Source organism: Neolamprologus brichardi, chromosome 7 (genome assembly GCF_056152115.1).
Source record: "Neolamprologus brichardi isolate AB-2024 chromosome 7, ASM5615211v1, whole genome shotgun sequence".
In the NCBI taxonomy this organism is placed as follows: Eukaryota; Metazoa; Chordata; class Actinopteri; order Cichliformes; family Cichlidae; genus Neolamprologus; species Neolamprologus brichardi.
In genome coordinates, this window is record NC_142110.1 from 23,084,575 (window position 1) to 23,111,386 (window position 26,812).

At 41.1% G+C, this 26,812-nt stretch overlaps 1 protein-coding gene across 4 annotated transcripts in view; it reads right to left on the bottom strand.

Moving 5' to 3' along the window:
* Positions 1-2,237: 2,237 nt before the first annotated feature.
* The window catches only part of kif21a (kinesin family member 21A), a 57,189-nt gene continuing 32,614 nt past the window's right edge, over positions 2,238-26,812 (bottom strand). For 2 of the 4 annotated variants that reach the window (XM_087843330.1, XM_087843327.1), the window contains 20 exons: positions 25,165-25,353; positions 24,247-24,446; positions 24,020-24,127; positions 23,849-23,917; positions 23,558-23,703; positions 22,621-22,765; positions 22,088-22,282; positions 21,295-21,396; positions 20,591-20,756; positions 19,922-19,942; positions 19,138-19,195; positions 18,740-18,794; positions 18,453-18,652; positions 12,739-12,875; positions 11,993-12,167; positions 8,324-8,488; positions 6,895-7,012; positions 6,481-6,651; positions 5,842-6,041; positions 2,238-4,945 (listed from right to left, as the gene is read on the bottom strand). In XM_087843330.1, the coding sequence (XP_087699456.1) occupies positions 4,855-4,945; positions 5,842-6,041; positions 6,481-6,651; positions 6,895-7,012; positions 8,324-8,488; positions 11,993-12,167; positions 12,739-12,875; positions 18,453-18,652; positions 18,740-18,794; positions 19,138-19,195; positions 19,922-19,942; positions 20,591-20,756; positions 21,295-21,396; positions 22,088-22,282; positions 22,621-22,765; positions 23,558-23,703; positions 23,849-23,917; positions 24,020-24,127; positions 24,247-24,446; positions 25,165-25,353 (2,711 nt within the window). In that variant the 3' untranslated portion in view covers positions 2,238-4,854. Of the gene's footprint in view, positions 4,946-5,841; positions 6,042-6,480; positions 6,652-6,894; positions 7,013-8,323; positions 8,489-11,992; positions 12,168-12,738; positions 12,876-17,703; positions 17,830-18,452; positions 18,653-18,739; positions 18,795-19,137; positions 19,196-19,921; positions 19,943-20,590; positions 20,757-21,294; positions 21,397-22,087; positions 22,283-22,620; positions 22,766-23,557; positions 23,704-23,848; positions 23,918-24,019; positions 24,128-24,246; positions 24,447-25,164; positions 25,354-26,812 lie in introns of all 4 variants that reach the window. The other 2 variants (XM_087843331.1, XM_087843329.1) reach the window with 2 other exon arrangements.

Below are 26,812 nucleotides of genomic sequence, written 5' to 3' on the forward strand. Positions count from 1 at the left end.
GAGCTTACCTCAGCTCACAGAATCATTCTGTGATCGGCAGAGAGCGTCTTGTGACAAATGGATGAAACAACCTATGAACCCAGAATACACAATTAATGATGTGTCACACTAATGGGATCATTGCGGTCAGCATCTAGAAGTCTTCTCCAGCTCACTCAAGTACTGTGCTATACTGACGGGGATTGTCCGCACATTTTTCTCCATACTTTTCTCTTCCAAGCATTTTGGTACAAGTTAATATTTCTTTCATCTGACCAGAGACTTTTTTCTGTTTCCCCCAAAGCTGCACAGGCTCTTTTAGTTTTTTTTAAATTTAACATCAACACTTATTAAAATAATCAATTTCAATTTTGAGTCTTTAGTTAAAAAATAAGACTTACGTAATAAATCTACTGTTATCACTTTGTCTAAAATTAGACTCATCTGTACGAACTGTCTTTTTTTTTTAAATTTATCATCAACAATGAGCAAAAACTAATTAGCAGCACTTACTTGTTACTACAGGCTCAGGTTTTTCCTCTGAATCTTTATTCAACAACACAAGCGTAAACACACCAAACAGCTGTTTGCTGTAAAACATTTGCAGGTAGAAACTGAAATCTGCCCGAGGAAGGAGCAGCTTACTTGCTACACAAAGATAATCTAATTAATAATGCTCCAAGTGATAATCAAGTAATTACTGTTGTAGTAGTAATAATAAAAATGCATATGCAGGAGAAAATTGTTAATTATTAGTACATAATCCTTTATTAGTACATAGTGCACTGAAAATGTAGGACTCAGCTCAGAGGAAACAGTATATTAAAAAATGTATTGTAAAGAAGTCTCCTATAAAAACACCGTCAGTTTTACAGAGGCTGGTTTTAAACAAAATTTTCCATCTATTTGCTTAGATTTATGGTCGTCTGATCTGCTGTCTGACGTCCGCTGCCCCCTCGGTTGTTTTTCTCATGATCTCAGCAGTGAAACTGGATTAAATAAAAACTCTAAAATATGAAGGATTTATAATGCTGAAATACAGTAAAACAAGATGAAGGTGTACTGAAACTAAAGAGGACAATTACATCTTACAGGGTGTAAAGGATCAGTTTTAACTGAAACCATACAGGGATTTCCGGAGACCTGGTTTGAACTGGCATCTTCAAGTAGGACAATGTGGAATATTAGACAACTGCCTTGGAGTTTTGTAGACTGCGTCTGTGGAGGCAGAGGATCATTGTAGTCCTTACATTCACTGTCACTGTTCAGTTTTGCATGTGTTACCCACTACTGCCATCTTGTGCCCAGTTTTCACCAGTTTAATTTCTGAAAGCAGTCAGACGGCCATCCGCTCTGTAGAGTGTAGCTTTACAGTGTGCAGAAAGGAAAAAAAAACATCTATAGAAAGTTTGGAAAGATCATCTTAGGAGGAACCTTAAATCTCTCTAACTTGAAGATTTGGGGAAAGATTAATATTTCTAAGACCTCCAAAATAGCAATAAATGCACAAAAAAAGAAAATGATAGTATTGCACATAATATTGTTAAAGTTGGCTTGAAAGTCCACAACACGGGGTTAGTTTCTGTTAAAACCACTTAACAACTAAGTAAAAGTGTAAATAAGAGTGTTATATGAAGGAAAAGGAGAGAAGGAGGTCCAGTCTGAGGGAGTTGAGGAAGAAATGACTATAAATAGTAAATAAAGGGACCCTTAAGGTGAAGTGCTGACAAATCAATAAAATGAAGAACTCTGTTTCCTCCTGGAGGAGTCTCCAGGTAAGGAGGGTTGTTAGGCTACCGTGGGCACACCAGTGTACACCTCTGCAGAGATCTCAGATAGTCTTCCACCTCAGATCAATTCCTTCTGGTTTGCTACGTCATTTGTTACTCAGAGGATGAGAGGATAGCAACAATGGCATCCTAACCTTTATTCTTCTCCCCAGTTTATCACTGGCTATGAACTATTGCCCTCTTGTAGCCATATGTCATATCGTACCCTGGTTCCCACAGGCCAGCTGATAGCCTGAACACAGCAATGAAGCAGGTTAGAATTCCACTTTTTAAGAAGATGAAAAATTAAGGATGTCCAGGAGAAAAATAAAAAAATAAATATTGAGTTATCAAACTTATTTGTAAAAACCAAAGACACATTTAGAGGTAGTTTGTTTGCTTGAATAAATCAGCCTACAGATATATTAATAGTAAAAAATAATACATAGTATATAAGTATACAGAACCAAGAAAATCACACACAGATGGTTGTTTTTGACAGATGGCATTTATTCTGACCAGGCATCTGACATTAGAATCGCTACAGAGTCCGCCATTGGGGAATGGCTCCTAAAACAGGAGGGGGTGCGCCATGGGTACAGGGAAGAAGAAGGGCATAACAAACAAAACAAAGAAAAGAAACTAACCAAAGGCCACTAAACGTGACCTGCCACCTGTATGAAGGATAAGCTCAGTCCAAAGCATTACTGATGTACTCGTCAGTCTTTGTGCCATTCACGGTCCTCTGGGCTCTAGTGTGAGACTACGTTCAGATCGGTGGTCCCACAAAACTAACATTCAGTCAGATTAGTTTTTTGTTTTGAACAGACATTGTTTACATACATTTCATATGTAGTTGAATAATTCCTACAGCTGCTGTTTCACCAAACATTCATAAATGACAGCACACAATCATGACAGGCAGGTCAGTTAAACTGCAGAGACCACGAGTGCCTCCAGGAAGGCCCCACGAAGATCAGAACAGAGACAGATGTTGAGTCAATAGTCAGGAAAATAACACTGGTTGCGTCAGAAGGCCTCTCCTCTCAACAACAAAGAGATACCGTTACACTTATATACACACATACACAACTACGGTACTGAGTGGACCTCACCTGGAGCCCACGACAAGAAGCCCTCTTATAGGGTTGGGAAGGTGAACGTGTCTTAGCAGCATGGGAATTAGACCACAACTTAGCAGTGTAGGTTTAGTGAGTGTTACCAGCATGTGTGAAGAGTGAAGATATATTTGTACACACAATGAAACATGGACAACAAGTGCAGACTTTCATCGGTGCTCAACCTGCTCACATTTAAGAAGGATTAAGTGAATCTCATAGACTAATTGTGTTGATTTTTGTTTGTTTGTTTTTTTTGCATGTGCTCAGCGGTTAAAGGTATTTGAGATCCTATGATAAAGTTCCACCAATTAAAAAACAAAAACTGCACCGGACAAATTCTTCATCAATTAATTTTCACACATTTATGCCTTTGGAAAATTTAGATTCCCAATTTCATTCATCGTGCATGTCTTTAAGCTGTGGGAGGGTGCAGAAACCCAGAAACAATCCACACAGGAACAGGGACACAGAGGCCTCAGTCAGCTTCCAGATTCCTGTGAGGGGCCTGTGTTAACCACTGTACCACTTACCAGATAAATTCAAGATTTTTACTGTATTTGCTCAATTGTCCCTCATAAGTCTTCAAATGGCTGTCATTATTATAAAACCTTTCCTGACCACTTGCACACCTGCCTCCACTATGTCAAAATCTTAGCATTATAAGTTTAAAACCTTGTGAGTATGGGAGTTGTTGAGTTGGTGAGCAAAGATTCTTTAAGTTTGGTTTGTTTCTACTCAGTCTTGTTCCTCAGACCCTTCAGGATGTACAGCCTGATCCCCAGAAGATGAATTCTTGGAGCGCACAGCCCAGTGAATGCAGAATAAAGTTACCCTACAGACTTCCAGTAGATGCACCTATTGTATAAATTTCAAAATCCTTGTCAACTAGATTTCAACTCGATTTCAACTAGATTTTCAGTAGCTACACGTATGGTATCAATTTGAAATCCTATGTTATCTTGTTCTGAAGTTATAATGGCTGTCCATGGTGCCCCTCTGGCAGGGTGACAACAGTACCCCATCCGCCTTTTATGACTGAAGGGTAATGATGATCATGCTTCTTGACTTGACACTGAAGACTCCTTCACTAAACTGCCGTTCAAGCTCTGGGTTGTACCTGAAAACCCAGGACCCTTCTGCTGCCTCTCAGCAGAAGGGTCCTGGGTTTGAATCCAGGTACTCTGGATTCCTCCCACAGTCAAAAGACATGCAGTGTATAAAGCAAGTGAGCTTATTTCCCTAAACGTCAAACTTTAGCTACTCTAAAGTGTGTTCTGTTTACAAGTCCAGCTGAGGACAGCAATAACAACACGTTACACATTTTTGGTCACTGATCTAAAGCTGCTGCAGAAACTGAAGGGAGCACAGAAGCAAGAGCAGGATGTTAAGGGGTAGAATGATTTCTTTCTCACACAGCCACTTTTCTTGCTCTTGGAAACAGGACTGATGGAATAACACTTCTGTTTCAAGTGCAGAGAAACAATCTCAACAAAGTAGAGAAGTGGGTTGTGAAGACCAGCTACCAACCCATTAGCTCTGCTGCACGTATGTATTTCTGTACTCTTACAACAAAACACCACATCCTTTTTTGGCAGGGTTGCCTGTGTTGTATCGTTGCACTGTGCTGCATGTAAGCCGAGCTGCACTGATAGTGTCTACTGTGTGTTCACCACATCCTATAGTATCTTGTGAATATAAGTTCTTATAACGATGACAATAATGACAAACCGTCTAAAGCGCAAGAAGAGAGAAATAGAAGTCATTAACAATACAGTTAACTAAATCCTCTAAGCATACAGAGTCAAAGAAAAGAACTAATGCGTTAGCTTCCACTGTGATGAGATTACCGTTTCCTGTTGGCTCAGTCATGAACGTCACATGATATGGAAGGTGTGTCGTTTAGGCTTGATAGTTAAGGGGTCAAAGTGCAGGGCAGGAGTGCCTTTACGTCCTTCTAGAGTCAAACCAGGCAAGTGGTACCATGTTCAGTTACTTGCAACCTCGTCTACACTGTCAACCACTTCCAAGGTGCCATCCAGTCCACCACGTGCACGCCAGATCTTCACAGTCCGATCACTGCAAGACACAAAGACACAAAAGTCATAATCTGTTCCATATCCTCTTAATGTCTTTACATTTTCACTGATTTGAAGACTTTTTACTTGGAATTTACGTATAAAATTACCAATGTGTATATGTAATTTGCTGATCACATACATAAATACGTGTAGAGTGGTGCCAAATTAAAGGGGAAAGCCAATATGAGGTGTTTCAGTGAACTCCTGATCCATTATGAGCCACTAGAAAGGCTCACTGAAACTACTGGTTGGATGGAAATCTGTCATCTAGGAAAAGAACACTCCGATCAGAAAGAAATGTTTCATCAGAGGACAAAAGAGATCACCCAGAAGAGAAAATGTGTGTGAAATTGCAGCAACCCTTTCCTAAAGCCAGCTCTCTCACAGTATGGAACATGAGCTGGAGGTGTTTTTAACATTTGTGTGTTACCTAGGGCAATCGTGTCTCAAGAGTTGGGAGTTTGCCTTGTAATCGGAAGGTTGCCGGTTCGAGCCCCGGCTCCGACAGTCTCGGTCGTTGTGTCCTTGGGTAAGACACTTCACCTACCGCCTACTGGTGATGGCCAGAAGGGCCGATGACGCGATATGGCAGCCTCGCTTCTGTCAGTCTGTCACTCAGTCATCAAAACTCTGGGAAACCCTGCTTTATAAGGACAAGTGGATCTAAACTATGCTGGCAGAATGTCGCTCGCAGCGTAACAGACCCAATGGAACCCACTCACCACAGGGTCAATGCTCATGTTTTTACTTTAATTTGTTACCCATGTGTATATGAGCCTCAGGTGAAGTTGTTTTCTCTCATATCCAGAGAGACAAAAACAAACAGTTGTATGTCTCCCTCTCTGGAGACAAACAGAGAGCCTAAGCATGTGTGTCAGTGTGTGGAAAACTCACTCGGAGGCGGTGAACAGGTGGCTGCTGTTGGCAGAAATGCTGTTGATGGGGCTCTCGTGACCCTTGAGCTCCCCCAGTGTCCCTAGAGTGTCTGTGTGCCACAGCTTGAGCACCCCGCCTCTGCATCCACTCAGCAAGGCTGGTGATCCAGGGACGACACCAAGTGCACAAACCCAGTCACGGTGAGCATTTGGGACTTGCTGAGCACAGAGATGCATAGCAGTATGGTTAATAGTGAGAATGTCATGAATGGTTGATGTTTTTGTAACTTACTGAACGATTATGATCATAATTATGCAATCACTACAGTAACTAGAGGGTATCATATGGAAAGACTTCTTTTTCTTAATGTAAAGTCATGTGAAAAACTGTACTTTTACTTTACTATCGGCTATTATGTGACAAAGAATGTGAGAGCAAGGGCAGAGTTTTCTGCACACTGATTTACAGCAGGTTTTCCAGGAGAAAATCTCTGGAAAGACAATAATGGTGATAAAAAAAGGAGGAAATAAAAATATTTTAGGCTACTTTTGACAGTTATAAAATCAAAATGCAAAAAAAAAATCTATATTGCATCAAATGGAACAAACATCTGAGCGTCTCCTATCCATATTTCTTTTTGCATTGATCATCTAGTACCTGCAGTAGGTCTTTACGGTCTAGGTCCCACTTTTTGATGCCATTGTCTCGGGAGCCGCTGAAGAAAATGTCCCCTTGGATTACCAGAGACTCGATACCGTCATAATGTGGTGGTTCAAAGTTGTGTGTAGGGCTGATGCTTCCCAGAGAGCCTTCAGTCACGTCAAACAACTGCAACAGCAAAAACAATACATGTTAAAAGGGATGATATGCATCTGAACATAAGGGTTATTATAATAAAAGATAAATAAAATCAGTTAAACATGGGTTATGTAGCATGTCTAACCTAAGCTGTCCTTATATTGCATTACTGGATGACTCAGCTGCACAAAGAATCTCACTTTATCATCTGCCTCAAGAAACAAATGAACATCAGAGAGGTGAAGAGCAGCAGTTTGAAAGCCTGAAACACACCTTAATGTAATGGTCCTTGGAGCCAGTGATAACCAGGTCTTGGCTGTTTCCAGACTGATCCACAGTCAAGCACATAACTGGACCAAGGTGACCAGTAAGCTTTCCAGTAGAGGCAAACCTAATGCAGGAAAGGAAATGTTAATGAGTCTTTTGTTAAACTGTCAAGCCAAAACCACAGGGGAAATGCCAAAATAAAACTTAAATACATGTATCAAATCAGAGTACAAAGAGAAGATATTAATAAAGTAATGATATAGTTAATATATCACTCATGAAAATATGTAAAAATGAGGTTTGCTGAGTTCTGTCTCAGAGAAAATGGGACTGTTCTTATACAGAATACTGATTCACAGTTAATTTAATCATCCAAAGTACCACTTACTGACTGTTACGTTCCTAAGATGAACAAAGAGGCAATTCATCACAGCTAATATCAGGCAGCTGTCAAAAAGGCGTGACAGCTTTGAAATGGATGCTTGTCAGGTTTTCATACATAATTAAGTTCCAAGGCAACACAATGAAATTGGAGTTTGTACTATCTAATGAAGTGTGTATGTCATGCATCTGAAAATGTCAGGGGAAATCATAAACACACGGTCAGTGTTATTGATGTGCATGTGTTTGTCAATACCTCCATACAACACATGTTTTAGGAAAAATAAAGAAAAGAAAAAGGTTTTGATCAAACTTTAATCTACGCCTATAAAAAGTAAATCCCAGACGTAATTTGACGTCCTTCTTTTAAAACTCTAGACTTCTTCATCTCCCTCTCAAAACCTTTTCTCCTCAACAATCTTCAGTTTGCCTAAAAACCTTACATGCATACAAACTGCTGTTAAATGTTACATTTTTAAGGAAATACTTTAAAGACCATTTATCTGAAAATTGGTCTGTTGACCCACTTCCGCCATGTTGTTTTGCATCAAGGCAGTGCCCATTTTTTATCGAAGGGGTTTTTTTTTTAACAAAATAAAAAACATATTGAGGAACTTTCTGCATCTACTGAAATGTTTTTGTTATGAGTTTAAAGAGTTATAACTTGTTACTGTAATGCACATAGTTTATAATAATTCATTAAGTCAACTTTGAAGACGTTGGTGGATGTAAGACATATTTTAGAGGTTGTAGGGGTGTAGAATGGTTTTAACTTTTATCAGTATTCATTTAAAACTTTTCAAGCTGTTGTGTGACGTTATATTTACAGACAGAATGACAAGCAAAATAAGGTTACCAAAAACAACCATGCTGGCAGAGGAAAATAAAAACCAAGTGCCACAATAATCTCTACCAAACTCCAAACAATCCACCCAAAAAGTACAATATTTCACTTAAGAAAAATCCCTCAGATTGTTAAATCAGACTGACTGCCACCCTGCTAACCCACTGTCTGGATATTACTTTTGCATTCATTTTGAGTATCTCTGCTTACCTTCTCAGGTCCCAGACCCTGACAGAGTTTCCAGCAGCAGCGTACAGGACTGTGCCATTGGGGTTGAGCGCAATCTGGTTGATCTGATTCTCTCCTGCAGGGATGGTGACTGTCCGGCTGGTGTTGGACGCACAGACATCCCCAACATTAACTTGACCAGAAGACCTGAAGATATATGAATAAAATATGTACAAATATGTAACAATTAGACATAATTAGCATTACAGGAGGTGTAACTTTAAAAACAGGAGTGTCTAGCTCCAGGCCTCAAGGGCCGGTGTCCTGCAGGTTTTAGACGTGTCTTTGATCCAACACCATCCATCCATCTTCATTCGCTTTATCATGGGCCGGGTTGCGGGGGCAGCAGCCTAAGCAGAGAAGCCCAGACCTCCCTCTCCCCAGCCACCTCCTCCAGCTTATCCGGGGGAACACCAAGGCGTTCCCAGGCCAGCCGAGAGATATAATCTCTCCAGCGTGTCCTGGGTCTGCCCCGGGGCCTCCTCCCGGTGGGACATGCCTGGAACACCTCACCCAGGAGACACCCAGGGGGCATCCTTGTCAGATTCCCAAACCACCTCAGCTGGCTCCTTTCAATGTGGAGGAGCAGCGGCTCTACTCTGAGTGCCTCCCGGATGGCCAAACTTCTCACCCTATCTCTAAGGGAAAGGCCAGCCAGCCTTCAGAGGAAGCTCATTTCCGCCGCTTGTATCCGCGATCTCTTTCTTTCGGTCACTACCCACAGCTCGTGGCCATAGGTGAGGGTAGGGACGTAGATCGACCGGTAAATTGAGAGCTTCGCTTTTACACTCAGCTCCCTCTTCACCACGACGGACCGGTGCAGCGTCTGCATTACTGCAGCTGCAGCCCCAATCCGTCTGTCGATCTCCGGCTCCCTTCTCCCTTCACTCGCGAACAAGACCCCGAGATACTTGAACTCCTCCACTTGGGGCAGGAACTCATCCCCGACCCGGAGTGGGCACTCCACCCTTTTCCGGCTGAGAACCGTGGCCTCAGATTTGGAGGTGCTGATCCTCATTCCCGCTGCTTCACACTTGGCTGCGAACCGTTCCAGTGCGAGCTGGAGGCCTTCACCCGATAAAGCCAAGAGAACCACATCATCCGCGAAAAGCAGAGATGAGATTCTGAGGCCACCGAAGTGAAAGCCCTCCGCCACTTGGCTGCGCCTAGAAATCCTGTCCATAAAAACTATGAACAGAATCGGTGACAAAGGGCAGCCCTGGCGGAGCCCATCACCCACTGGGAACGAATCAGACTTATTTCCAGCAATGCGAACCAAGCTCTTATAACGGTTGTATAGGGATTGAATGGCCCGTAGCAATGGGCCAGACACCCGATACTCCCGCAACACCTCCCACAGGACACTCCGAGGGACACGGTCGAATGCCTTCTCCAAGTCCAAAAAAAACACATGTAGACTGGTTGGGCAAACTCCCATGCAACCTCAAGTATCCTTGAGAGAATAAAGTGCTCGTCCAGCATTCTGCGACCAGGACGAAAACCGCATTGTTCCTCCTGTATCCGAGGTTCGACTAGCGGACAAACTCTCCTTTCCAGCATCCTGGCATAGACTTTCCCAGGGAGGCTGAGGAGTGTGATCCCTCTGTAGTTGGAACACACCCTGCGGTCCTCCTTCTTAAAGATGGGGACCACCACCCCGGTCTGCCAGTCCAGGGGTACTGCCCCTGATCTCCACGCAACATTGCAGAGGCGTGTCAACCAGGACAGCCCTACAACATCCAGAGCCTTCAGGAACTCGGGGCGGACCTCATCAACACCAGGGGCTCTGCCACCAAGGAGTTGTTTAACTGCCTCAGTGACCTCGCCTCCGGAAATTGGCGGGTCATTCCCAGACTCTGCTTCCTCCTCGGAAGACGCGTCAGTGGGATTAAGGAGGTCCTCGAAGTATTCCTTCCACCGCCTGACAATTTTCTCAGTCGACGTCAGCAGCGCTCCGCCAGCACTATACACAGTGCAGGTAGAGCACCGCTTTCCCCTCCTGAGACGCCTGACGGCGAATCTCTTCGAGGCAGTCCGAAAGTCTTTTTCCATGGCCTCTCCAAACTCCTCCCACACCCGAGTTTTTGCTTCAGCCACTGCCCGAGCCGCATTCCGCTTGGCCTGTCGATACCTGTCGGCTGCCTCCGGAGTCCCACAGGCTAACCAAGACGATAAGACTCCTCCTTCAGCCTGGTGTCTCCCTTCACCTCTGGTGTCCACCATTTGGTTCGGGGATTACCACCACAGCAGGCACCAACCACCTTGCGGCCGCAGCTCAATGCAGCAGCTTCGGCAATGGAGACGCTGAACATGATCCATTCAGACTCAATGTCCCCCGCCTCCCTCGGAATGCTGTTGAAGCTCTGCTGGAGGTGTGCGTTGAAGATCTTGCCGACTGGGGCCTCTGCTAGACGTTCCCAGCACACCCTCACTACGCGTTTAGGTGCACCAGGTCTGTCCAGCGTCCTCCCCCGCCACCTGATCCAACTCGCCACCAGGTGGTGATCAGTTGACAGCTCAGCCCCTCTCTTTACCCGAGTGTCCAGAACATATGGTCGCAGGTCTGGTGATACGATTACAAAATCAATCATCGACCTGCGGCCTAGAGCGTCCTGGTGCCACGTGCACTTATGGACACTCTTATGTTCGAACAAGGTGTTTGTTATGGCCAAACTGTGATTAGCACAGAAGTCCAATAACAAAACACCACTCGGGTTCAGATCAGGGAGGCCCTTCCTCCCAATCACGCCCCTCCAGGTCTCGCTGTCGTTACCGACGTGAGCATTGAAGTCTCCCAGCAGAACAACAGAGTCTCCAGGTGGAGTACCTTCCAGCACCCCACCCAGGGACTCTAAGAAGGCTGGGTACTCTGATCTGCCACTCGGCGCATAAGCGCAGATGACAGTCAGGACCCGTTCCCCAACTCTAAGGCGCAGGGAACAAATCCTCTCATCCACTGGGAAAAACCCCAACGTACCGGCAGCAAGCCGAGGGGATATTAGAATACCCACCCCATCTCGCCGCCTCTCACCAAGGGCAACTCCAGACTGAGACAGAGTCCAGCCCCTTTTCATGAGACTGGTTCGAGAGCCCAAGCTATGCGTAAAGGTGAGCCCGACTATATCTAGCCGGTACCTCTCAACCTCACGCACTAACTCAGGCTCCTTCCTGGGAGCCCCTGGGATCCCTGGGACACACAAACCCCTCCACCATGATAAGGTAGCGATTCATGGACAGAGCTGATTTAAATGGCAACTACCACCTCAAGATGTCTTTAAGTTCTCCGGAGGCCTGGTAATGAACTAATCATTTGATTAAGGTGTGCTGACCCAGGGTGATATCTAAAACCTGCAGGACTCCTGCTTTAAAGGGTATAACTCAAATTGATGTTCATTTTCTTTAAAGCTAAAGAAATACTGCTAAAACAATAACAAATCCATAGACTGTATAACTTAATATTTTCACTGATTTGGAAAGAGAAAAGAAGTGTGAAAACTAAAGTGCTTATTATTTTTATCCATATTAAGTACATAAAGCTTAACTATACCAACTGACGGGGTTGTAAGTTTGCTATAAAGAAACTATACAGAAAGTGTGTGCCAGGAAAGTGAACATAATGTTCATCAGTCCATAATAAATAGTCTTACTCACGTTAGTGTGCGGATGCATTTGGCCGAGTCCCGAATGTCCCAGACTTTGATGTAGGAGGTAGAGACGGTAAAGACCAAACTAGAGCTATAACGGACTGACACAACATTGTTGGGGTGACCTGCTAGAGACATTATCTCCTGACCCGTCACCAGATTCCACACCTTACAGGTCCGGTCTGCAAATTAAAACACCATCTTGTCATTTTCACTGTGATTTATGATAACATTAAAATACCGAGAACATTTCTGAGAACGGGATGTCAAAACTGAAGAGCGCAACAACAAAACTAATGGGATAAAATTTATCATGGTGCAAGGGATACAAAACAAAATCCATTTTAACTGACAGCAAAACTAAACAGAGCTGGACAGCACCTTCTTGCACTTGGAATGCACAATTAATCCTGCTGGGATAAATTGGCACTCTAGCCGATTTCCTGCACATTTAAATCCATTTGTTATGCTTAAAAGCTCCATCACCATAACAATGTTGTGGCTTGGACAATGTCATTTATGTTCCATCACCTCATTTATCCACCATATGACAATCCTAATTAATCCTAATTAATCCTTATTGGCTTTTATATGTGGTGTGATGCTGTTATATAATAACACAACACCATGTCCAAGTGTAATAAATTACCATAGCTGTAACAAGAAGGCATCTGAAGAATACTGATTAGAGGTGTAAGATTAGAATCAGGAGGTGAAAGAAGGAAGGAAGGAGGGAGGATTGTGAGCATTAACCTTTGGATCCTGTGAACAGCAGGTCGTCAGTGCAGTCAACACATAAAACAGCTTTACTGTGTCCCTCCGCCACATGAACACACTGTAATGTCGACGACCGGCTGCTCTTGGTGGGTGGGACCGGGTTAATGACGCCCCTGGAAAACAAACAAACCACCATCATAAAGGGCAGCATTACACATGGCAAAGTAAAAAAAAGAAGAAAAAAACCTCCAACAAATTCACACAACAGACTCATGCAGCTCTCTCAGTGATGCAAACCAAAAATAGAAAGAGATGAAAATAAGAGAAAAATGATGAGACAGCTGTGAAAGAAGTCACCCTTGTGTTGAAAGAAAGGAAAGACAAGCCAAGAACCTATAAATAATCGAGACGATTTCTTTTGCAGCCTATAATTGATTGAAACACCCAAAGAGCCGAAGACAGGTGATCACTGGAAACCCGTGGAGTCTTCTCATCGGGGACTGAGAATTCTGCAGCATCTCAGTAAGCCTGGTTGATCACTAATTGGCTGGCTGTGATAGTGTAATTGTAAAATTTCATAACCAGCGAATCTGCAGCATGAGCTATCCAAACGGTGACACTTATCATTAGTAGGTTTTTGTTCTTCAGGCTTGAAGCATGAAAAACTTCACAGATGTGAGAAAAAACAATGGCAGGAGAGGACTGCAGAGGGTTCAGGTTCAATACCAACAATGCACTAAACACAGTGACGCTGTTTGGCTTTGTTCCAATTATCTTATGGTCTTAGAGAAGACATCCATTCACTGATTTTAATCATGTTTTAACATGTTTGTTTTTTTCCTGGGTAACTCTCACACAAAGTTGCCAAAGCAGTGGGGGAGGAAACCCCAGAGAGAACAAAACCAAAGAACAGCCCTGCAGCCTGCAACAGACTGGCGTGCTCCAGGAACAAGCTCCAGCCCGACTCTCACCATGAACTGGCTAAGGGGAAGAAAACAGATGGATGGATAGGTATGGCAAATCAGCAACAGCCCAAAAATAAATAAAGTATTCATACTTGTTTGGATCAGAGAGTGGAGCAAAGCTACAGTAGCAGGAAGCTGAAGGACAGGTGGAGGCATCCCTGAGGGGATGATATTCTGATATTCCTGGGGGCTGATTAGCTACTGATTATAAAACTAACTGCTTCCTATTCCTGAGTTCCTGAGTTGTTAGCTGCAGTGCAGCCTCGAGAAGAGCTAATTGTAGTGTGAGCGTGTACCCATGAATAAAAAGGCATTTTAAAAACATAACACATGGGAGGAATACATTTTAGTGTAATATACTGAGCATCTATATTTTCCATACCCATCAATTACTTCTGCCTTCCATAAAGCGGTTGGAATTATACAGATTTTTACCAAATTGATTTAGTAATAATTTAATACGTTTTTACTTCCAAATCTGATAAATTATGTCTTCACATATATAATGAAGTTGCACACACACTGAGAATGTACTTTCCATTAAGCAGAGTGTAGCAGCTAATATAACATGACTTACATGTACACCTATGGATTGTGGATGGAGAAGTAGGAGTGCCTTTTAGAATTTGCAAGTGCTTTATTAGTTTGTTAGAGGAGCTGCAACTTTGATTAATAAGTGTGACAACTGTGGCTGAAAGGCCTCTTCTCTGCCACATCTCAGCTAACTGAAGTCACTGAAGTGGATCTCTCCAGTTCAGAGGAATCAGATGACAAGCATTTTCTGTTTGCTATCGATACGGTCTAAGAAGCTTGTGCATTTTGAGTCCCCAACCTGAGTGTTTCCATCACAGCCATCTTGGTTGAAAAAAGCTTGATGTGATAAGGTGGTGCAGTTCTGACTCTATAACTTGCCAATAGTTAGTGAGTGACAAGCTATCCAATGAGCATGTGGTTTTAATACCACAGATAAATCTCTCTTTGGTAACAGACTTTTTAAAAATTCGATATGACACAAAATGAGTGACTGAGCCTATAAACTCAACAGGACAGTGTTTACAGAGGTCAAATCAAAGCCATTTTCCCAGAGACTTCAATAGCACCAGACATATTTTGTAAACACAACACCTCGCGGCTTTCAGCGTACAGATTTAAGGTATTTTCACACTGGCTTCTTTTTTCCATTACAGAAGCCACGACTATGTTTTATACCATGTATTTTAAGCGTTCGCACCAATTGAGAGATGTCAATGTCTCTGGGCTACAAACATTGCTGGACTAAAGCGCTAAGTTTGAGCCTTTAAAATACAAAATCTGAAACTAAATAGATGTCACAGTGGCTACCTATATCTCTTCTGCAGTCTTTTAGCCAAAGAATCAAAAACAATATGGTCTTAAATGTTTCTACACACATATAGGCTCCACTTTACAATGGTACAATATGCTTTTATAAACTTTGAATGTCTGACATTGCCTTTTATTATATTTATGTACAAAATCCACATGTATTAACCAAAACATCATTGCAGTTACTTGGGACAGAGTAAGCATTTGGCCAGCATTTAACAAAATAACATTTCAGGAAGCCCATCTGATCCTGCACAACATTTGCAGTATGCCTTAGGTAACCTGTCATACAGCTTAAGTGGCTATTGAGAAAAGCAGTAGGGGAGAGACAGCAAATGGCAGGCAGCTCTTCAGGTTTCTGAAGGTAGGCAGAATCACTTCCAATTAAGCTACTGCATAATTAAACTGTGGACTAAGCTGTTAAAACACTGCTGGCAGGAGTGTGGCAGGACTGCATGAAGAGAGCAGATGCACATGCTGCATTTATGTCATCGAAGCCACCAGCAGCAGGATGGTTTTGGCAGTAAAGCGTTGTCACTTGTTCACACTCATCTGAAGCTAATAAGGATTACTGAAATGTTTGCTGCTCAGTCTGGTTTCTTAAGATTACCAGTTGGTTGACAGTGTAAGCAACTATCATTCTGTCAACAAATCATCATGCCATTAAAGTTCCTGTTTTACAGCAACAATTTATTCTCTTTTTACACAATAGCTTGGCAGACCTCAGGCATTTATTACCCTTGTTTCACTGAAAACCTTATTTATATGTAGTCCTAAATCCTCCAGTTCAACAGGTTTTACCATCTTCCCAGCATACGCAACACTTTTCCCCCAAATCCGTCTTTAATGAGGTCAAATTAGAGCTCTGGGAGAAAAATCTGAACACTGTAATTTTTGGAATATATTTAAAGAAAAATGATTCATCTCGTGTCAAAACAGCTTTTAATGACTGCTTAAATCTAACAATAGCTGAGCATGTGTGTGACTAGACTGCCCACCAGAAAGAAATTGGTGGATGGTGGATGAAAAAAAGGAGGAGAAAAATGAGGCGACTCGTTTTAACAAAAATGTCATGTTTAGCCTGAGGGTGGTGGCAGAGTAAATGCCATGCTGTAGCCTCGAGAGTTTATCCTGTTGGGTGTCCTTGCCTAATGGTCAAAACACAAACAATTTAAATGCAGCAACCCAGGATGCTTCCCATACAAGGCGGCTTGTTGCTGGCATTTTCCTGCCATGTCATAAAAACACATACATAAACTTGTAAAAGATCACAAACAGCTCTTGCAAACTATATATGACATTTAATATTTGTACATGTATATTTTTATCTCTCTCTTCTTCCTTTCCACCTTATCCTCTTCACCTCAAGTGTCACCTCCTGAAATGATATCAGGGCTCTAATAAACAAAAATGTGCATAAACATGTTTCATTATTTTGAATATTGTCACAATTACTTATTGTCAGCAGATTAGACAATAAAACTAAACCAGAGCCTTGCTGGTTATAAGCTAACATTATTCCAACTAATGTTGGACTCAAATGTTTAAAAAATAAATAAATAAATCACACTTCCCTCTGAGTTTCTTCACCAAGTGTCCGAGTCCAACAACGTTACAGCGACTGCAAAGAAAGCTGCTCTTAGCTGGTGTCACTGAAACTAAGTGCAACAAAATCCACTAAAACTCAACAACTAACCTCAGTCTTGTCATTAGACATCAGTGAGCTTCACCGATTCATAAACTCGTATCAGACTCAGAAGGTTTACAGCTTCCTCCAGATTAAATGGATGTAAACAAGCAGCATACTGCTGAGGTAAACGGCAGATTTGCAGTCTACACTTGACAGCCAGCATTGTTTGTCCTTAACCGACCACTGTATCTAGGATTAGGTGCTTAAAATTGGGAAGGGTAAGAATAGAATTCAGTTGACTGCAATCTACTGACATCTAGTCATGAGCTTTTATACACTACCTTTAAGCAGTAACCCTCAAAACCACTCCAATCAAGACTCTTGGGTATAATTACAGATACTGACATAATGCTCACATGTAATAATTATGATTCCTAAATAGTTAATGCAATGTTATTTTTCATTATTTTGACAAACCACTGTCAAAGTCTGTACTACAAATACATCTTGACCACTTTCACAGCACTAATATTTTTGAAGTTGCTCATATTCTAAAACAGGACGACAGGCAATGAAGAAGAATTCTTAAGATATAATCAAAAACTGCTGTCACTATTTTTCAGTTGATGCACAGCCAGTTTTATAATAGCCGTTCGCTCACTGTTCAATCTTTCTATTTGAATCTTACACTGGAAAACTTACTGGTGAGATAAAGAAAAGTAAAGAGTGCGATTTCTGAACAGAACGTCAGGAGCAAGCGGATCAATTAGCAAGCAAACAATGAATTTGATCCCAAACTATCAAAAATACAGTAATCACCAGCTTTCAACATTAGAGCTCAGAGAAGATACGTGTTATTTAAGTTAGGCTGGGAAAAAATTACTTCAAATGAAGCATAGGGCTTGGCATGTGACGGCCATCAAACAAGATGCAGAGCATTATGTAGGTGACACCACATGCTTTCCCAAACCAGGAAACCAGAAGGAGGAGTATTAGTAGGGTCAACGTGAAGTAGTTTTGTCTTTAAGCTCTGTAGCCACGATGATGGCATCAAGCTCTTACTGTTTAATGTCCTTGACCTTTGCCCTTTCAGCCGCTGCTTGTGCCTTGTCATAGGTCTTCCTGCGCGAGAGCGGGGAAGGCTCAGGAGCTCGCTTTTCCATGCCTGGCAGATTTCTGGAGCCAGAACTGAATGTTCAGTTTTACCGATTTATCCACAAACAACACAGATAATATAACAAAAAAAAGATTTTTAAAACAAATGGAAATGAAACCAATACAAAATAATGGCAACAATGACGAGATGAGCATGCAGTACACACAGAAATACAGTTACCTGATGTTACAGTTCCAAAACAGTGATGGTTCTTCGTCAAGCTCATGTTTAACAATGAGTGCAGTGTGTGCTGCACATCCACAAATATAATTTAACTGTATCATTTTTGATGGATTATTATCAGCTAAGGTTTATTCTTACATAAAGCAACTGGCTCCATTTTAAAGCACTGCTTGTCACGAGACATTTAATGCAGCCTGGTTAGTATTTATTTTATTAGTGTGCAACTGACCTGGAATAAGGAACGGCAAGGGAGACTTTTGCAGGGCACAGTAATAATCAAGCAATACAAAATATTTGCTCGTCTCTACATGCTTTTCTCAAATAGATTCATCAATTTCTGTAAGGTATAGCAAAATGTGAAGGTGCTTGTAAACAATATATAACCAAATAAAGCAAAGAAGCGCAGCAACAACATGCAGGAAAAAGAGAAGAGGAATTAATCTGTTAGTGAGAGTGCAGGGCCTGAACTTACATGCTGCCTATTTTAGAGGAAAAGCCAGGGGAGAGAGCTGCGTAGTCCCTGACTGAGCCTGACAAGTCCATGTCTCCGCCCGTATCGGGTGTTTCAGCTAACGGCAACATCGGACTAGAAAAGTCGACAGTAGGTGCATCAGGGGCAGAGTCACTGTTAGCGTAGAGCAACTCCATCTGCGTGGTCGTCCTCCTGCGTGCCTGTACAGCACAGATAAGTGAATAATTAAAAGTACAGAAATGGTTTTAGGATAAGGCATCAAACATGTGCAACAAACTCTACAATACCTTATTCCTTGTTTTGGTCTCTCCACAAAGTTTCATGAAATCTGTAGCCAGAGTGCTGGAGGAAATACAGACAAGTTTTTTAATGCAAACACTCATTAAACAATGTGCTTGGACTTCACTGCTCCTCCCTACTTTACTACTTTGCAGTATAATTAAACAATACTTCTCATAATTAACAAGTTAATTATAAGAATAGTATAAACATTAATGTGAACCTAAAAGACAAAATGCAATTTCATTAAAAGAAACAATAAAACATATGTATATAATGCAATAATATAACAATTCATGAACTACCAAAGCAACTTAACATAAATGTGACAAAATATGCCACAAGATAATATTTTAAATCTACAAATACATTGTATAGTACTTTTTAAGCACTATAACAGACTTACTTTCCCTCTGCAGAGGGGCTCTGGGCAGATTCGTCACTGCTGCTATCGTCCCCGTTTTCTGTCAGATGAGATCCGTGAACAGAGAATATTAGATGGAGTGATTTAGCTGAGATGACTGGTCAGCTAAAATGGTTCTTAGTAAGTATACTTTGCTAGAGACTTAAATAATTTAACTTCTTTATTTTAACCTTTGCAATTTTGATTTCTTTTGTATAACATGTAGAAAAATGAACAGATGAAGCAGATGAGGGGTGATGTCAGCACAGCGCCATGCTGTTTAATTGATAAACCTGGCCCCCGCCGAGCTCATTAATACCAGATGGCTCAAAAACAGATGAGGTTCAAAGTCAGAGAGAGGTCATATTGGGAAGATTTTAAAGAGACATGTAAGGGAGCTGATATGAATGTAAAAGAACCAACATGAGATAACAGGGTGGAGGAGTGCAAGAAATCATTAGTCTGCTGGTCCTGATGGGTCAGCTGACCTACAAGGTCTAACAGAGCAAAATATCCACGTTATATGGTTCCTGTAGAAGAGTCTGGGGTTAGCAGGTGCTAAAACATGGAGGCTGTAGCACATGTGAGCTGCAAGGAGGAGGGGGAGGACAGAGGGTAGGAGGAGTGTATCCAGATAAGGAGAGGGGAAAGCTTCAGCCAACACATGGAGGGGAGCCTGGTTGCACCTCATGCACCTGTTTATGTTATGTTCAGTTAGTTCTTAAAGTGCAAAGGGAAGGAACCATGCATTCATAACCGATTAGAGTCCAATAGGGTTTTCACTTACCAGGCGGGATGTTACCTAGCTCTGTAAACACATAAGAAAACAAAAAAAGGGAAAAGAAAAGATGGGGGAACAGAAAAAGGCAACGCACAAATCAAAAACCATCCCCCAAAATTCGAAAAAATAAATAAATAAATAAATAGATAAAAAAAAGATATAAAAATAAAATAAAATGCACCAACTGTCAGAGCATCCTACCGAACAGAGGCTGGCAAATTCAATATCAAAACAAAAAGAAGTAATCAGCTTTACTTACAAACATGTAAATAGAAACCGTATTATACTAATGTGATCGTATATACTTGTGTACACAGCACCAAAATGTAACCATGGAATTAACTGTCGGTTATACAACAGGGACGCCAGCTTCTATTCGGCAGAAGGCAACAAGCAATATCACCTCAAAAGGCCCAATCATGCAACTGACCAGTTACCCAGTGCACCTCCTGACAGCAAAATCATTTCTAACAAGAGTATGAAAGCAACATTTCTGCTGCTAAATTTAAACACATACACTCAGGGAGAGAAATAGATCTAAAACATCCCAGAATTAAATTCTAATCTCAGCTTTGCCTAGCATGATATCAGTGACACTTTCAGTGGGTGGGCAGGGCCTGGTCCAAACTGGATACGTTTTTATTTTATTGTATCTTTTCATTATTTGTATTCTACCTTGCAAAGCATTCCCGAGCAGCGCGTCCAGCTCTGGGTTAAACTCTGCCTTCTCCTTCAGCATGTGAAAGAGCAGCTGGTTCTGTGTGGCGCTGGTAATTTCGGTCTGCTTCAATCTGCCCTCCATCACCTTCACCTGAGACTCCCTCTGAGCTGCCTGCAGGCCCTGAAGAGGTCAGACCACAGTGTCAGGCCATTTCATCTGCATTTCATTTCATTTTTTGGTTAGAGTTGGAAGTTTCTGAGTTAATGCATGGAACAGATGCTACAACTTAATATCATGCACATATGCAAATGCACTTGCATGTCATATTGCTGATACTTGGGCTGTATGACTACTGTACAGCAGTGGCTCTGAAGTATTTAGCCCCAATACAGATGTGGCAATTTATATCAGTTATTAACAATAAAAAAAATGATCCAAGTTGAATTTTGGTTAAATAAAAGATCAACAGTGAAGGAACAAACAACATCTTCTCCCCTGGTCGCTTACAAACCACCTACAGTCAACTGGTGTCCTACAGTTTCTGTAGGACACCTGCATTTCTTTCTACATACAGAGGTTTCTACTATTTTGCACATAAAAGATACGTAAGCTAAATAACATCTATGTATAATCATGTTTGTTGTATGTTATTCATAAGGAGAGGAAATGGTGATGTTTTCACTGAACAGGTGTGATTTCTCTTTCTGAAGGAGGGTACCTTGTTAATTGCCATTGACATGAAGTGATCAAGGAGAAAACGAGCCTCTGTCAGTGTACAAGAACCAATCACAGCAGAGACGTCCACAGAATCACCCTCCTCCTGGAAGAAAGAAAAAGTAAAATTTGAAGACCATAGTTAACAGAAATGAAATTCAAATTTCCAACCTTGTTAACATGCCCATATGTTGTTTATTATGTGCTACAATGTATATTTTTAGCAAAATAATCAGAGAAAGCCACTTTTTCTCTTGGAACTGGAGTCCACGGTACTTCAGGCACTGTGTTTGTGCTATGAAGTTACTGTTATAGTTTCAGTATTGACTCTCTCATAGTTTTCCTGACAGTAAAAATGTGTATGGGCTCTCCTGAGTTAGAGTGAAACACCCTTTATACAACTTAAAAAAGAAGAAATACAAAAGAAAAATTTAACTATTTTAAATCAAAGATATATTCTTTCAAATTCACGTTCCACAGTCTATCCATTTCTTTTATATAGATGGTATCTGGCGAACTCCCCTCTGCCCAAGTTTTGACACTTCACTATATAATCAACAAAGATGCGATTTGACGACCATTTGAACAGTTTCCAGGTTTTCCCGAGGGTCGTCCTATTAATCTGTATAGGCAGAGATCACCATCACTAACTGCTGATTCACACCCGGTCATTTTATTCTGGAAGCAGGCCTGAAAACGTCTCAGTTCAGAAAAAAAAGGGTTAAAACAAGCTAAACAACCCGTCTGAGGTTTTCAATATCTGGCTGCCAATTTCCAGAATCAGCAGGCTCTCTCACCTTGGTTTCCTCCATCTGCATGATGTTGGCCTGACAATCTGCAATACTGTCATTAATATAGTCAATGTTGGCTGTCAATGCTTCCACTTCCTCATTGATGGGAAGAACAGTCTTCTCTGCCTCTGGCCCCTCTCTGAGCAGCCGGTCCCTCTTCCTGAGGACCTTCTCCTTGCGCTTGGTGAGCTCCTCCCTTTGCTGTGTGTTAAAAATGAAACAAATTATTTTCAATCACTGAGTCATTTCTGAATATGGGAAAAGTCACAGACAATGATTAAATTAACCTAAAGCAATGACATGTTCTTTGAAGCTCATTGATAAGGAAACACACAAGGATGCAGAGCCATATTAAATTGCTGTTTTTGCTGCATTAAGCTTAACAACAGCCACAAGGTCATAGATTTTAAAAATTTCCCTACTGAAGATAAAAGAACAATTTAATGTCTTCCAGGCATCTAAGCAAGATATCCTTTAGGTCTTTCTCCTGATCTGCTAACATTCAAAATCTATATAACTGTCCTGCTTTAGGTTTTTACCTTGAGAAGGCGGTTCATGTCGGTTTCCATATTAGAGATGGTCATCCTCTGCATGATGACATCAGAGATACGCCGCTCCAGGGACTGCCATTTGTTGCGAGCCATTCTGGTGCTGTAAACACTTCCTGTGCGCCTGTAAGAAGACCTGTACATGCAGCATCACTCATCAGTAAACTGTCTGATTAATACAGCCACTTATTTAACACCTAAATGTACAAATCCAGGGAGAATGTAGAAAGTGATGACGAGGCCCACTTAAGAAACCCTCCATCGACAACAACTCAAATGTTCACATTGTGTGCATTTTAAAGTGGATTTGGACTTTTAGCTTAGCATAATTTAGGATTAGTGAAGTGTTTCAACTATTTGTCCTTTTAGGATATTTAATTAGTACACATTTTAAGAGTTTATCAAATATATTGATTTGTTTATTCATTCTGACAGCTAAAAGTTTTACATAATAGCCATCCATGTGTTAATACTTTAAACTGCTAACTGTATGTTTTACCTAATAACATTCATCTGTTTATCTTTCATTTCATGCGGTCAGCTTATACTTGTAACCGTTTATCCATACTTTTATCCACCAATTCAACTCTAAAGCTATACTGTTAATAAGAATTTCAACTGCTAGCCACAGTTTTGCCTAGATCTTTGGGCAGCACGGTCGTGCCATCCAGGGACATTTTTGAAGTTTAAAGTCTTGTTTAGATTAGATGATCTTTCCCTGCAGAAATCTCCTGGGGTACTGATCACAGATGCAAATAACTGAAGAAGAGATTTAAGTTTCATTTTATGAAATGAGGCAGGTAGGGTGTTCACTGTTTCCTGAAAATTTCTGCAGTGTCTACATCTCAAAGCCTTCCTTCCAGCCGACCTCTTTAAAAAAGTAAAAAATTATGCACCCAAGCAAACATTTGCATGCACACAGACTCACCAAGTGCCATTGGGAGCACTGTTGCTGGAGGAGTACATGCGTTCAGAGGGGGGTCTGTGTGAGGAGTCCTGGACTGGTTCTGGAAGATTGACCTTTCGGATCACCTTACCCGAGGTAGGCCTGACCTGCCTCCTCAGAGCTGTCACCTGACACACAGAGCTTACTTGTCACACCAAAAATGTGTAAACACAACATATACCGGACATATGCTTGCATCTACAGTCTCACAAGTACAATTAAAAAAACTTTAATCTGCTTCCTCTGTCAGAAATACTTTTTGATGCCTCTCACCTCCTCAGTCTTCCTCCTCAGAATAAGTTCCTGCTGTCTTTTCTGAGCTTCCAATAACTTCAGCTGATGCTGAGGAGGAAACATGAATATAGTATCATCAAAGAAAGTAATAAAAGTCATGGCACAGACCGTGATATAACTGCAGAAGTTGATAAACAGACTGTTACTAACCTCCTGCTTGCGCTGGTCCTTCTTCAAAGAAGCTATTTCTCGGTTTCTGCGAGACTCGTTCATCCTGTTCTTCTCCTGTTGCTCCTTCATCTGCTTCATAAGACGGACCTGGATAGATCATATTAAACAATATTGGGCTTAGTAACAGCACACGTAAACTAGAGAGCCCGCATCTCCAGTTTATATGAGTGTCATATCTGGTACAGTTATATCGCCTTAGTCCATACCTTAGTCCTCTTCATTTCTGCCACATCCATCTGAAGCTTCTTCAGCTGTTTCTCGTACTGTGATTGGTTCTTGAGTAGGCGGGCATGCTCCTTCTGGGCCGACTGGAGCTTTTGAAGCTCCTTGTTCATGATGCTCAGCTTCTTCTCATATTCAGCCTTGATTTTGCGAGCCTTATCCTCTGTACCAGTTTCTACTGAACCTGAAAATATTTAGAAAAAATATAATACTATGACATTTTTTAAATCCAACACTGCTGTGGGACATGCTCCCCCAGCTGTGTGTGCCTGACTATCTGCAGGTGGACTAACTGAAATCTCAACATTAGGCTACCAAAAATAAAAATAAATAAATAAAATAAAAATACAAAACAGATTTTGTTTCGTGTAAACCTATCTGGAGAAAGTGTTCGTGAACAGAATCACACTTTCACTTTGCAGACAACATGTTTTACACACAGTTGCTCAACTAGTCTGTGTGTGTGTGTGTGTGTGTGTGTGTGTGTGTGTGTGTGTGTGTGTGTGTGTGTGTGTGTGTATGCGCTTTTTAACAAAACTAATAAGTCTGGCTTTAAAATCCATTCTTTTAAAATCCGTCTAAGACAAACTTTGATGTATTAACTGTCCCCGTCTGCCAGCACACGTTCATAAACAGGTTTTTCATTATTAAAGAAAAACAAAGGCTCAGATCAAATAAGTAGGCTATAACGTGAATTCTTCCAAGCTTAATCAGAAATACCAAATATACTTTCTGTTTGAGATTGAAATAAGCTGATCAGAGATATGATGAACCAAACCCACAAGTGCCTCCTGGTGGATGATTTTATCCAAACTGTCAGAGCACATGTAAAATTATGTCTCACACAGCAGAGCTCTCCCCTCTGACTGATATGTGACCTCCCACTTCCCTCGTCGTCTTACTCATGTTTTGAAGGACGCGGTCCCTCTCCAGCTGGGTGTCTCGGATCTTGCACTGCAGCATCATCAGCTTCTGTTCGTACTGCTGTTTCAGTGTGTGTAGACGCCGCTGGCTGTTCTCCAGTTCGTCAATCAGCTTCTGCTTAATGGCAATCTCACAGGTGATGTTGGCCAGATCTGCCTGGTAATTCTCTGTGAGACACAGACGAGCTGATTAAGTATCGACATCCACAGGTACAGGCATAAATCTCAAGCAGTCCTTCTATATTGTTGTTAGAAGATCCATTTAAATAATCTTGGCAGATCACTGTCTGTACAATATTTACTTTTAGCATTGTATTTCCTTTATATTCAATTTGGTTTCTTTGTTCTTTTTAAACATAGATTAAAAAGTTTGCAGTTGTTTTTACTGCACTACAAAGTGCAGCCTTTTTAAAATGTATTTGTCCTGTTGAAGCTCACTTTAATAAACCTGACATAATTCTCAGTACAATTTTTCATTTACATGGATTCATTGACTTGGAAATACTTTCTTCAAGTTGAAAGAAAGGCAGATGTGCAATGTAAAAGTGAGGTCAGAGGTCAAATGTGATATGATATTTGGATACAAACTATAACGCGACATTTGAATTCCCATATATTCTTCCCAATATTCCTTTATGTTGTCAATACAAACAATGGCAGTATGAAAGAGTTTTAGACAGCTCTATGTAGCATTATTATCACTATGATTTTAAAATAAATGATTGACCTTGAAAGAGAGGTCAGAGGTCAAATGTGGCATGATATTTTAAATCTTTATACGGTACATTCTGTATGTTCACAATACACATCACGCCTGTAAAAAACACAGTTGGTAAGACCAACAAATCATTAAGCTGAGTTTAAAGACCTTGGTGGATGTAAGGCAAGTTTCAGTGGATAGTTAACATGACTCTACTCTATCCCAACAAAGTTTGATCAAAATTCATTCAAAACCTTGAGCTACTGTGTGTATAGGCACATGCAAATGCCACCAAAAACATCACTTTCTTGGTAAAGGTAATAAGCACCTGAGTCAGAATGAACAGAATGAGAGAAAATTCTCAGGTCACTCAGAAGAAAACTATCACATGAACAGTGGGTTCTCGAAGGTTTAATGATTTAGATGGCCGGCCTATGAGTGAGAGTCACAAGTATAAAGAGAACTTCAAACACATTTAAACAGGGTTCATAACATGTCTGTTTTCAGTTGCTAACAGTGTTGGTCAAGTTACTTGAAAAAAGTAATCAGTAACTAATTACTGATTACTTCCCCCAAAAAGTAATCCCGTTACTTTACTGATTACTTATTTTCAAAAGTAATTAATTACTTAGTTACTTTTTAAAAACATGATTTACAACCTGAATAGGTGATAAAGCGATAGATCTTTCAGCCCAATTCTACTTTTTCTACATAATCCATCATACAAAATGTAATCAAATGGAAAAGTCTCTTTTTAAAACTTGTTTTATTAGTTTTAATCTTTTAACTTTATGCATCAAGCAAAAATTGAATTATATGCAACATTCACTGACTGGAAGAAATTTGTTTAACATTATACTTATTTTCTGCACATTCCAGCACATAAAATATTTTTTTGTGTGTGTTTACACTCACTCTTTCAAATAG